Below are 13,613 nucleotides of genomic sequence, written 5' to 3'. Positions count from 1 at the left end.
TTCTCAAAAGCTTCTTCTGCTCTGTTGCCCCACACATTGATCTCACCAATGTACTGAAGTTCCAGCAGGGGTTAGACTTGTCCAGGAAAGGAAATTGTAACCTCAATCCCATAGAGGGATCATAGCTGTGGAGTTATCTCCAAATAACATCCCAAACAAAGAGCAGCAGCTTCCCATCCCTCCCACTGCAGTGCATGGGCACCATGATGCAGGACAGGGCATCTCCTCAGCCCCATGAGCTCTGCTGCACACATGTGCCTGTTTGAACCCCTCCACTGCCATCATGGAGGCAGCCTGAAAATGCTGGTCCTTGATTTAATGCTGACCTGGTGCCTCAGCAGCCTGCTCACACTGTGCTGTGCCTTGGTAGGGCTCTGGTAAAACCAGAACTGCAGCAGAAATGGCATCCCTGGCATTCTCACTACTTAATTACCACTCACTTCTCTCCTAGGTGAGGCCTTGGGGATTAAATACCCTGTGCAAGTGCCCTACAAACGCATTAAGAGCAACCCAGGGTCGGTGATCATTGAGGGACTGCCTCCTGGGATCCCCTTCAGGAAGCCCTGCACCTTTGGCTCCCAGAACCTGGAGAGGATCCTGGCTGTTGCTGATAAAATCAAGTTCACTGTGACAAGGTAGGCGGTGAGAGGTGTCAGCCATCCTGTGGAGCAGAGAGGGGGAGAGGAGGGAGCCCCCCTAAAGGCACTCCCTGCTCTGCAGGCCTGTAAGTGCCTCCAGCCCCCGAGGCAGCAATTGAGGTGGCAGCTAATGGGTCATCAGAAAGGAGGGGACCATAAAACAGACACTCCTGCTTTCTTCCCATCCACTGCCTGAGGAGGTGATGGGGAAGGCAGTGGCAGGACAAGAAGGTGCTTGGTGTGATTGATCTCCAGGCAGAGAGATCCCAGCCCCTTTTTTAGAGGCTTGAGACAGATTATTGCTGATGCAGGGCAGTGCTCAGAGCCCTGCTGTGCTTTAGCGCCCTCTGTTCATGTCAGGATCCTCTGTGTTTCACAGCCAAAGGGGGTGGACACAAGTGGGAAGGGAGGGAAAAGCCCTTCAGTGATGTATCACACTAAGGTGAGTCAGGAAGAAAATGGGTTCAAGAGTGGCTCTGTCACCCTTTTGGTGGACCATGTTGTTTGTCTTCTTATCAATGGGGCATGAGGTACATCCTGCTGCCCCAAGCAGGGCCCTCATCCCCACAGAGCTCCTGCTGCTCCCACATGAGTTGTGTGCAGGACAGGCTGATCCCAGCCTTCCATGGGCCTCAGGAGGCTGTTCAGCCAAGGCATGCTTGCTTCCTGGTACCATCTCATTTTAAATCTCCTTTTCTCCTTGTTTTTCACAGGCCTTTTCAAGGACTCATCCCCAAACCCGGTAAGAGATGATACCTTTCTGCCTAAGCAATGCATTGACTAGGTGTTAAGTGGTGCTCAGGGAGTTGTAAACTGTGGATGGCAAGCAATAATTTTATCAGCTGGAGGAAGGTTGTTCTACTTCACTTTCCTGGGCTTTCCCACTTTGGTTTTATTGTTGTTTGCTGCCTGAGACATTGGGCCTTAGCATCACCAAAAGTACTGCTGCTGTTGCCTTGAAATGATGGCATTTTCTAAGAGCTAATCTAGGGCAAGGATCTGTTTTCTGTATTTAAGAAAGCACCCAGTTTCTTAAGTGTTTTCTTTAAATAAATCAGTGTTGTAAAGAGCTGGTGGGTTGGGTGGAGAGGGAAGGTTTTGATTAACCACAAGGATCCATGCTGGGCTGCAGTAGCATGGAGGTGAAGGTCCACTCCAGCTCCTGAACATTCCACAGGCAGATACAGCAGGGATATAGCATGATATAGTATGGCAGAGGAGAGGACAGGGTGTCCAGGGTGCACTCCATACCCAGCTGCTCAAACCATCATCCCAGAGCCATGTCCTTCACTGTCAGTCCCTGCAGTAGCTGTCTCTCATTTCTTGGCTGCTCAGGAAAGAGAGTTGCTGTCAGAAATGTGGGTAAAAACCTGTCTTGATTTTAAATGTCTGTAATTACAACTGTTGGAAGAGCACAGATGGGTGCAAAGAACCTTGTCATCTTTATTCATGCCTTCCCATTTCCTTGGCCAGCCTCCATGGCAATGGCACAGTTTAGGAAAGACAAATATGACAGACAAGAAAACATTTATATGCCCTTATTGGGAATAGCAGAAAGGTGTTAGAGCTCTAACAAAAGGTGAGCTGTCAGTGAAATTCAGGCATGGTCCACGTGTTCACTTCTAGGAAATTCAGGCATGGTCCATGTCTTCAATTCTAGGAGATTCAGGCATGGTCCATGTGTTCAATTCTAGGAAATTCAGGCATGGTCCATGTGTTCAGTTCTAGGAGATTCAGGCATGGTCCATGTTTGTTCACTTCTAGGAAATTCAGGCATGATCCATTTGTTCAGTTCTAGGAAATTCAGGCATGGTCCATGTGTTCACTTCTAGGAAATTGAGGCATGATCCATGTGTTCAGTTCTAGGAGATTCAGGCATGGTCCATGTGTTCAATTCTGTGTTCCTGTTTAGGGCCCAGCCAAGGACCTCAAGGGAGGTCCCCCAAGACCTCTGTGGAACTTGGCCTTAGACTTGTGTCTTTTAGTCCAAATGTGCCACTTCACATCAGCTGGACCTAAAATGAGCCCTCACTGAAGCCCAAGTTTTGCAGAACTCTGGTTTTCCACAGAATCCCATGGCTGTGTGTGCACTCCTCCAGCCATGTCTTGTTTCTCCATTCCCCTGCTCTAAACAGTAAAATTCTGATAAGAGATGTTGATCTTGTTGGAAAAAGAAATGAAATATAGCGAAATTTTTAATTACAGTTTAGTTATGAGTTGTGTGCAAATTGGTTTGTTAAAAACAGTTCTGTAGCCGTTGATAGTATGTGTTGGGATTCGTGTGTAACTTAGCAGGTAGTCTTAGGAACTTCATAAATATTTAAACTAGTGTAGGAAAGTAAGAATGCTAACCTGTCTGGAGGCAGCATACAATGGTTTTAGAATAAGATAAGCAGAAGATTTATGATTTTGTTTGTGAACTAAGGAATGTATCACAAGGGGTCTGTTGCTAGGCCAGGGGAACTGTTTCTTGGAGACCTTGTTATGAATCGCATGTATGCAAATCACATAAAAAGGGAAGCACCTGTACGTGAAGTTGGGGCTCTGACTTGGGACGCTAGTCCACAGGCTCCCGGGCCCTTAATAAAGCACCACACAAAACTTATCCGAGTTTTGTGTCCTTTATCAGGCAACAATCTGACACAAATCACACCATTAACAAGGGAGCACATCAGAAGGGAAATACTTCAGGCTGCTGCCTGGCTGGGAGACACAGCCTGAGAAAAAGAGATGGAGAGGAAATTGATTTTCTTTTTAATGCACATTTTTCCCTCCTCCTCCAGCTGAATGCTCCCCTCACAGACCAGCCTTCCAGCACAAACCCAAACACATATTTTATGTGTATTTCTGCACCCAAGTGGGCTCAGCAGGTCACAGCATCCCTGGTAGGCTGGGTGCTTCACTCCCTCTCCTCCCACTGAGGTTTTAAATAAGAGCAGATGCAGGTGAGGGTTTTTTCTTACTTAACATCTCAATTTGTTATAGACAATTTCCCATATTTGCCAAATCTTCAGAGACATTTTCAGGACTCATAAGTATTTTTAGTAGTCAGATTACCACTGGAATGTCTCTTCCAGAAAAGAGCTGATTGTATTTTGCCCCTCCCTAATCCCTACTGGCAACAATTAACCCATTGTTTGATTTTCCACCCCACTACCCCAAAGTGGTTGGTGGCAGAACAGTGTTGCAATCACTGCCTTGGCTTTGATTGCTTTTCATCTGCCTTAACAAAATGAATGAGTTCCAACTAGCCACAGGTCACTAAAAATTTAAATTAAAGAGTCTTCAATGTTGTGTAGTGAAGCCCTGTAATGTAAAATGAAGAGCAGCAGCATGCTTGGCATTAAAATAAAGTCAATGAAAATCACTTTTATTTCACAGAGGAGGGTTAAAATGAAAGCAGTAGTTACTCCCAGGGATGGCATTGCAGAGGTCTCTAAAAGCTGGAAAGCTCAGGAGGTAACATCATAAATGTGAGGAGAGCTAATGGGTTTTGTGGATAATTTTGGCTAAGAAATTACATGAAGTGTACAGGTGTTTAGGAAAAAGGGAAATTTAATGTAATTTCAAAATAAAATGACTGTGGAGTGATTTTAGTTGCCTCTAGGTTAAACCTTTAACCTTTAAAGTTAAACCTTTATGGGGTTTAATATGTTTTAAAGCTGTGCACCTCCTGCATTGCTGTGCTGCAGAACCAGCACAATTGCAAAGAGCATTCCTGGTAACTGCAGGACCAGATCTCTTTCTTTTGGGGACACCCATTTTTTAAGTGTAACAGAAACAGGTAAAAGGATTTCAATATAATCTAAGTGCCTCATGTGCCTTTTTCTCAATATAATCTGTAATTTGTATGTTGAGATGGTGTTTTTCCTTGAATGGGAGATGGAGGAGTTCTAGTGCAGAAGCAGCTGGGGGCTGTGTGCCTGCAGGGATGCTGTTTGCAGAAGGAGGTGGATTTTGCAGGGAATGAGGCTCATTTTTGGAAAAAAGCCCTTCAGCAGTGCAGGCTTGCAGCCTCTCAAAGATGGGACAATGGCCCTGAGGCCACCAGTGCCAGCCCTTCACCTGCATGGCTTCCCCAGGGCCTGCAGCCCAGGAGCACAAACCCTCCTGGCATCCAGAGGTTTTCCTTTTGATTCCCAGTGCCTCTTCTCCACACTGCTGGTCTCTGCTCTGCAAAAGAGACTTTCAAAACCCCTTTTGGAAAGCAGCAAGATCTTTCAGCATTAAACAGGAGTGAGTGAGCAGAGGTGAAGCTCTAGTGCTACAAACACTACGCTCATCCTTTTGTCTTTTCTTTGCTGAGGCACAGATACTAAACTGGCTTAATATGAGCCTTTGAAAAATACTATCAAGCATAAGTAATCTAGCACACACACACCCATACACACACAAAAAAATCTTTCTGTATGTTAATTTTAGTGTGCTTTGACTGAAAATGTAGACCAGCTCCATCTGTCCTATTCCCCAAGCTCCCTACCATCATGATAGATTATTTTTCATACTCCAATTAATAAAGTAGGGCAGGCAGTGTTATTTAATTAAAAAACCCACACATCCAGGCATCCTTTATATATATATATATATATATATATATATATATATATATATTTCTTTTTTTAATCACAAGAGCACAATCCTCCTCAAGACTTTGATGAGATGTGCCTCGCATTGGAAACTCCTAGCAAGAAAAATAGAAAAGAGGAAACCTGTGATGAGGGCTGAGCACATCTTGCTCCATCACCAGGTTGCTTTTCAAAGTCCATATCCATCTCCCTTCACCCCCAACCCTTTTTAACCCACCAGCAAGGCCTGGGGTGTTTATTTTTGAGTGTTCAATTGGTCACTGTTTCTAGGCTAAGGTGAAAATTAAGGCAGGTTGAATATATGTGTGTGTGTGTGTGTTTGTGTATAAAAATATATATTTTTATATATGGATAATTATGAGGGTTAAAATTCCAGCAGGTGTGAATAGCTGTGGAGCTTCAAAGCCTGTTTATAAGCATGTTTGTGATTCCAGTCACCTTTTTCTTTCCCTAGCTTTGCTCTCCTTTTCCCATTTGCCTCTGTGTGTGGCATCCTCGCTGTCCAGAGGGCAGCACCATCACCCAGCTCATCCAAGGCCTTGTGTTTACTCTGCTCTTTCCTTCCTCCTGCTCTCCACCACCCTCACATCCTGTTGTGTCCTTCAGAGACCCCAGCCCCCCTCATTTTTCAGGATGAGATGGGTGCTATTCCACCCTGGCACGTTGGGGTGCAGGACAGTTACCCTGAACCTGGTGGGATGCTTCCTACGGTTCAGGGCTGAATGCCACATTTAAATTAACAGGACAAGAAATTTGAATTACCTTTCTTAAGGTAATTTCATGACAGCGCCTTGAAATGCTACAAAAGCCTTTGAGTTGCTGCCAAGCAGAGGAAATGCCATGCTGCCTTTTCTCAACCAGTTCTGAGCCATGCTGGAAAGATCCTGCCATATGTTCTCTCCCTTGCCTGCAGCCTGCCTGCGCTCCTGCCTGCATTCCTCCTTGACAGAAGCCATGCCAGGATCTTGCTTCCTCTTGGCTTGGACTCTTGGACTCTAGCTTGGCTTTCTCAGCTCCAGCATGGCCCATCTGCATCTCCTCTCCCCTGCATAAGTGGCACCTGCAAGAGGGATTATTTACAGACGGGGCTGATGTGGAAAGCACCTCGAGCTGTTTATTTTCCAGCATCAGTCTCATTCCATGGTTATGACAATGGGAAGGTGCCAGCAGCTCACAATCCAGGCAGCAGGCCAAAAAACTTAATGTTACAGCTCACTTTATAAGCTTCTTGACCAATCACACAAAGCAAAAGCACATTGACAGTAGTTCCATCCAATAACACTTTGGTTAAACAATGCTTGCTTATTTCAAATACAATAGCTGCTTGTGAGCCTTAAAACACAACACACAGAGCTCCATTATTAAACTTTAACCTTCCTAATATCTTACTAGATAAACTTTCTGCAGCTTAGATAGCTATTCAGACAAGCATTAATACACAGGCCATTGTTCTATTTGCCCTTGCTGCAGAAATACAGTTTAAATAATTTTTCTGCTGACCTATCTCATGGCTGCTGCTTAGCCCTTCTCAAAATTGTGCAGTATCTGAGGCCTGCCTTTTGCAGCTTTCCCTAAAACCCTCTAATTTTGTGGATTCCCACACATTTAGTGCAGCAGGTGCTGCCCACAGGGTGTCACCAGAGATTTAGGGCACCAAGCTGCGGAGACCATTTCTTATTTTGGGGCAGATCCTGCAGCATGGCCGTGAGTGGCACTGCTGCAGCTACTTTTGGCAGAATTTGTCTTCCTGCAGCTCAGGGGTGAAGAGCCCCAGCTCCTGTGGGTCTGCACCCAGATCTCAGTGCCTGCAGCTGCCCTGGCCAGAGCCACATGTGTTTTCTGTTCCTCTGAGCTGCTGAACTGAAGGGCTCTCCTCCCCCTGCAGGGACCAGCAGAGCTCTGTGCTGCAGTGGCTGCTCTCCTGAGCCTGCTTGAAATGGGGAACACGTACTTTGAGCTAGGTACTTGGAGCTACTTCAGATTGCTTATGCCTCTGCTTAGGAGATTTGGACACGTCTCCCAAGTCCCCTTCTGTTTGCTGGTGTCAGCTCATGCAGTTTGGCATCAAGAGCCTCCCCTGTGAGCCCCTTCCTTGCCCTGGTGCTGCAGCCCTGGCTCTCCCTGTGTCTGGATGAGCCACCTCATTCCTCCTTTTGCCCATCCTGCAAATCCAGGCCATAGTCCCATCCCTGCTGTTTTTCCAGAGGAAGTTAATTTCTTTTTATGCCACTGATCACTTTGGAGTCAGTGCCAAACACCAGCCTCTCCTTAGGGATTCCTTTCTCTCCCATTTCTCCTATTGATGCAGAACTGTCACGATCTCCCTGTTTGCTTTTCATCTGCTTTAACCTGAGATTTTTTTTTTCTTCTCTGGCACTGGAACAGCTGTGCAAGGCAGCTGCCGCTGCTCTGGCACGTGCCATAAATGCTGTCATTTGGCCATGCATCCTTACGCACATGTGGACCTTGAGCTGCTCAGGAGAGCCAAAGGGATGCTTTTGCAGGCTTAAGCACATTCCAGCAAAGCAGGTCCTGGTATGAGGGGGAGAGCCCAGCTCACCAGTAAATAACGTACCAGGCAGTTATTAGCTACCTAAACTGTGCCAAGGGGCCAGAGGAACTTTAATCCTGGGTTTTGCATTTGTTTGTGACCAAGAAACCAAGCTGCAGCACTCATGGATCTCTTTTTCTTTCTCTTTTTTTGTTTTTTGTCTCCCATTACCTTGTGCTGTAGCCCCTAGACGGATAACATCTTTGGAAAAAGCCTATGCTGCTCTCAATGGTACGTAGCTCAGGTGGTGCATCGTAGATGGTAGCAGACAAGAAATGCTCTTACTTGTGTGTTAATATGGGAATGAAAATGTCTAAACCCCCCAAATTTCAGGTATTGTTTTTTCTGTGGTGTGCAGAAGTGAATGATACAGTGTTTTTATTGTTGTTATTAATCCTTTCTGCATTTCTAAGCACTGCTGCTGTAGTCCCTGAGCATCGCTGCCATCACTCCAGCCAAACCAACCTGCCACGTTCTTCTCATCCTCATCCACGTGTCCCAGCAATTAATTTCTTACAAATCCACTTGCCATTCATAAGGAGAGCTTGGGTTGGGGTTGGTTTTGCTTTGCTTTAACACAGACTCTGGGTCAGGGCTGGTGAAGGCTCCAGGGATGTAAGACAGACTGATGTACAGGAGTGAGGAGGAGCTGACCTGGGCATGGCACAGCTACAGCAGATCCAGCTGGCACGCTGGCTGGGGGTCTGGGTGTTAATTGCTGCTGCCACAAGTTTATAGCCCTGAAAACATACATATGTTAAGCTAATTCCAACTGCATTTAAACCTGAGTTACTGCAGAATAGCCTCAGGAAAGTCAGCACATTCATTCTGAATTTACACAGGGGTATAACTGAATTGCAAGCATGGAAGCTGGGAGGGGAAAGACTCCTCTTAGGATTCAGGGCAGGCTGCTGTAAGGAGCCTGCCCTCAGCCTGCCAGCTGAGCATCTCTCTGATGAGTCTGGGATTGCCTGCAAAAGGGATCTGAGCCATATTCTCAGTGAGATGTGTTGGGCAGGGACAGTTTTCCTGATGAAACAGGCTTCAGGACAAGTCTTTGGGTAACAGGAGGCTGTTACTCCATGAGCAGTGGCTGAACAGAGGACAGGCATCCCCCTGAATCCCCCTGAGCAGCATTTGAGGACATGGAAAGGAAGAAAGCTCCATTGGGTACCCTGCCCAACTCTGCTGTGGCTTCTCCACTGAGATCCAGGTTCTGCACATGACATGAGGAACACAGACATAACCATTGTTTATCCATGGGATACCTTGGATTTGGTTTTGTGTGGGTTTTTTTGAGACACTAGAAGAATAAGCAGTGGTTTGGATTCTATTGCCCAACAGCAGACACTTAAACCTCAGTTTTTATAATTACTAAAAGTAGCTTGGTGTCTCTCAAAGAAATGTTAAGTTCTGACAAGTAAGAAAAAAGAAGTGGTGCTTTAGAAAAAAAAGTGGTGCTTTAAAAATGTGACCACTTGTATGTCAATTCCTGTGGAGTGCAGAGGTGCTGACTTCAGGCAAGTAGAATTGGGGAAAAAAAATCAACTAGCTACTATTTTAATTAATAAATAAAAAAAAAAAAAGATAACACAGAGCTGAAGGCAGCAGCATGGATAAACCTGCTTTATGGGAAGGACTCAGCACATTTCAGAAGCACTAGTGGCTTCCTTGATTTATTTCTTCCTTCAGTTTGCTCCCTGAGTTGATTAATTCCAAACCCAAATGGGTAAAGTCAAAGGGACATGGAGATCCCTCTTCCCTGGGCACAGAGGGGTAAGTCCCTGGGGAGCAGTGCCACTGGCCAGAGGCTCCTCTTTGGCTTCACTGTTATGCATGCTCAGTTCCAGGATTTTCATGGCATTTGTTTGTGTCCTAGAATGGGAATTTGGGAGTAGTGCCCACCTCAAGGTAGAAAAATGAAGATCCCTTGGGATCTTTTTTCTTGCACTTGGGTCACTTGGGGCAGAAAGGAAAGACCTGCTGCATTTTTCAGTCCCAGAGAATTAAATGAGTGAGAACACTGAATTTTGGTGTGTCTTTGTCTGCTACCATCTACACATCCATACGGGTACGTATGTACAGCCCAGAAACTGAGCGGTGATGACAAGGAAGTCACAGAGGGAGCCCTCAGGGCTGTCCCCTCTGGTCCTCCATGGCCTCCAGGGTGGCACTGCAAGGCATCACTTAGAAATCTCCATCTGTTGTGTTTAATGTTTTGTTCCATGCCATTCAAGCTGCTTTGTTGCCATTTCCAGATTTGAAGCACCCCTGAGCTCTCTTTGCAGAAAGTTCTTGGGTTGTTTTTGGTTTTGTTTTGGGGTTTTTTTGTTTTAGTTTTGGTTTTTTGGTTGTTTTTTTTTTTTTTTGTGTGTGTGTATGTGTAATATCCAGGCAAAGCAAATGTTTTCCAGGTGGAAAAGAGGTTTTTTTGAGGCTGTACCCTGCAGTAGCAGGGTGCAGAGGTTTGAGGTTGCCAGCTTCTCTCCACAGCAGCAGATTGGCCGAGATGTGGGATGGGATCTTTCTGCACTGAAATCAGTCCCATGCAAGGGGCAGGGACTTGCAGTGGATTTTCACCTTGCATTTAAAACTAAACTTCCAGCCGTGTGTTTGCTTGAAACCAAAACAAAAAATCATATGATTGCTCAAAATAATAAAAAAATCATAATAATGTGATTACACAAAATGAAACTGCATAGCTGCAGACTGGGGGCAGAGGATGCCTTGATCCCTCATGACACGGTTTGCAGGGTTCACCATGATACTGTAAAAGCCCATCATGAATAGCTCTTGTGAGGCCCCACCTGAAGCACTGCATCTGGCTGAGGCCTCCAGCACAAGAAAGAGCTGAACCTGCTGGAATGAGTCCAGAGGAGGCCACAAAGTCACCCAAGAGCTGGAGCACTCCTGCTCTGGAGCCAGGCTGGGACAGCTGGAAATGTTCACGTGGAGAAGAAGAGGCTTTAGGGAGAGTACCTAGAGTCTGGTCTAGTTCCTTGAGCCCCTTCCAGCCTAAAGAGGCTCCAGGAGAGCTGGAAAGGGACTTTGAACAAGGGCCTGAACAATGCAGCCTCTGCCCCCAAAGTGTCCTGAGGGCTGGGTTCAAACCTCTTGGCTCCAAGCATTAACAGAAAGACTGTGATTAATGTTGTTTGAGACACCTGAGGATGCCAATTAGTATCCCAAGATGGGATTTGGGCAGCACCTCCCAGCACCTCTTTCTACCCTTTTGAGCCACCCTCCACCATCACCTGAGCCAGCACCTGCACAGAGCACCTTGCTGTGTCTGGCCATGGCAGGAACTTGGAACTGGATGGTCCTAGAACGTCCTTTTTAACCCAAACCATGCAGTGGTTCCATGATTTTTACCCAGTGGCTTCCAGCCTGGGTGACAGTGCCTGCCTTGGGTGCAGGGAGGATCTTCTCTGGGAGGAGACAAAAGTGGGGAGTCCACCCCACTGAGCTGGTCCTGCCTTGTGCATCCCAGCTTGCTGGGGTGACCACAGCAAGAGGCAGATGAGGTGTGTTCACTTGGTACTTTAAACCTCTGTGGAAAAAAAAGGCATTAAAGGGACAGGTTAGGGTTTTAGGGTTATTTGACCCTAGGGCAGAGGTTGAGGTAATGACCCCAGTCATTTGTCCTGGAGCCTCCTGAGGATGCTAAACAGCTGAGTGTAAAAATCTGCTGACTTAGGCTCATTGGTTGACATGAGAGAATGGAAGAGAAACTGTTTAGCACAATGAGGATAATTTAAAAAGCTAGGAAAGCCAAGCTGATTATATGGCATGTTATAAAACAATACTTCACTTAGGAGCTTAGCCAAAAAAGTGCTCTCTCATTCCTTGATGTCCCTTGTGGGAGCATTCATGACACTGAGGGCTTGAGCCTTCACTGCTTTGGATTTTTCCTAGTCATTTACAGCCCTGCAAAGTGGATATAAAATGCTTTTAGCTGTGGCAGCACATGGCAAATGGGGACCTGGCCGCATTTTAGAGCTGCTTTGCCCAGCTCTGAAAGGTGTGGCAGGGTGCAAGCACAGAGCAGCCCCTCTGAGGTGTCCCCAGGCCCAGGGGGACAGGGATGCTGTCCTGCACTGTGTCAGTGAGATTGGTTTTCCAGGGGCTCAGAAGGAAACAAGTGAAGTTGACCCCTGTTCTTTCTTGCTTTTGCAGATGAGGATGATGCCAACAGGCTTGGAGAGAAGGTGATTCTGCGAGAGCAAGTGAAAGAGCTTTTCAATGAAAAATACGGTGAGTCTCTGCTTGTAGGCATCTCAGGGTGAGGCTGAGAGCAGCCACAGCTAAAATTATTTCCACAAAGGCCTCTATTTATAGCCCAAGCCCATGGCAGCTGCTGCAGCACAGATATTGTCCTGCTGCTCCATGTTACAGCCTGGCCCCAGGGATAGGGGAAGGCTGGGGCTAAGTTTATAGATAGTTGGGTGGTTGGGGTAAATGTGTAGGGCAGCAGTCCTAGAAGGTTAATGAGTAGGAGGAAGATTATGAGGGATGTTAAAATTAGGGCTCATTTGTGTCCTTTTTTGTCTAGGGGTATTATTAGTTGTTTTGTAACTAGGTTGATAAGCCATAGCTGGAGGGTTGAGAGTTGGTTAGTAATTTGGAATTGTCTAGGGATGGTAGTAGGAGAGCTTGGAATGTTATTGAGATGAGGATTAGTGGGATTCCTAGGAGGGATGGGCTTGAAAATTGGTCAAAGAAGCTTAAGTTCATGGTCAGGTTCAGGGGGTAGGTCCCTGTGTCTCACTCTTGGCAGGTGGGGCCATTATTTTCTTGTTCACAGCTCATCCTTGGAGAGGGGAAGGGGTTATGGCAAAATGCAGCACAGCAGCAGGATTGGTTCAGTCTGATGTCAGCCTTTGATGGGACAAACTCTGTGGGAGGAAAGCCTGAAATGTGGCTGTGCAGCCCTAACAGCTTCAGGTTTTGGGGCTGCAGAGATGCAAGGTGGGAGCAGGCTCTTACAGTCAGAAACAGCACAGGAGTGAGGGATGTTCTGTGCTCCCCAGTGAGCAGGAAATGAAGGGGTACCCAGAGAGGTGAGCAGCAGGTTTACTTGTACACGAGGAAGTAAACCTGGACTTTTAATGCAGCAAGGAATTAAAGGTGTATCACTGCCGTAGGATGTGGAGGCTAAAGAGATAAATTGATTTGAGAAATGGGCAGGAGTGATGTCATGACAAAGATGGCTTTGATCTCCACCCCAGTGACCCCCAGACCTGCTGATGTACAGAGACAAGAGGAAATGGGCAAATCTCTTCCATTTCCCCTCTGTCCTGGGCTGTCTTGCATGCTGCTGCTGCTGCTGGTCCAGCCATGGGCTTGGGCAAGTGTGGCAGTGTGTGTGTTCTGAACTCACCTGAGGCTCCTGGCAGAATTCTAAATGGAGACTAACAGAGCAGACAAAAATTGGGCAGGTACATGTAAAATGGGTGGGATGTGGCTGCAGCAAAGGTTGGGCACCACAGCAGCCATGGCATCCCAATGTCCCCCAGGGCTCTTGGTCCTTCAGTTGGTTGGTTCTGGAGCCCTGCAGTCTCAGGGTTTCTGTGCTTGAGATGACCCCAAGGTGTCAGAAAGTCTCTTTTTCCCAACCCCGAAATCAAAGAAGGAGTCAGGATTCCTTGGTTCTGGTTCTCAAGGTTGTTTATTTTCTGTTATCTATTACATTCTTTTTCTGACCTGGTGAGATCTGTCTAGCAAGTCAGTCCGTGGCACACTGACACCCTTGGGGTGGTGTTATCTTTTTATACTAAAAACTACCTGTACTTTATTTACAATAATTTTCCAATACCTATCACCTATGTTAGACAGTCT

At 46.5% G+C, this 13,613-nt stretch overlaps 1 protein-coding gene across 2 annotated transcripts in view; it reads left to right on the top strand.

The window, feature by feature from the left end:
• Nucleotides 1-13,613, top strand: part of GTF2IRD1 (GTF2I repeat domain containing 1) — a 51,087-nt gene that overhangs the window by 34,245 nt on the left and 3,229 nt on the right. For both annotated transcript variants that reach the window (XM_059486857.1, XM_059486856.1), the window contains exons 20-23: nt 452-635; nt 1,352-1,380; nt 7,959-8,006; nt 11,952-12,029. In XM_059486857.1, the coding sequence (XP_059342840.1) occupies nt 452-635; nt 1,352-1,380; nt 7,959-8,006; nt 11,952-12,029 (339 nt within the window). The remainder of the gene's footprint in view (nt 1-451; nt 636-1,351; nt 1,381-7,958; nt 8,007-11,951; nt 12,030-13,613) is intronic.

The sequence above is a fragment of the Ammospiza nelsoni genome, chromosome 21 (assembly GCF_027579445.1).
Source record: "Ammospiza nelsoni isolate bAmmNel1 chromosome 21, bAmmNel1.pri, whole genome shotgun sequence".
Classification (NCBI taxonomy): domain Eukaryota; kingdom Metazoa; phylum Chordata; class Aves; order Passeriformes; family Passerellidae; genus Ammospiza; species Ammospiza nelsoni.
This window is presented reverse-complemented; position numbering and strand designations above follow the sequence as displayed.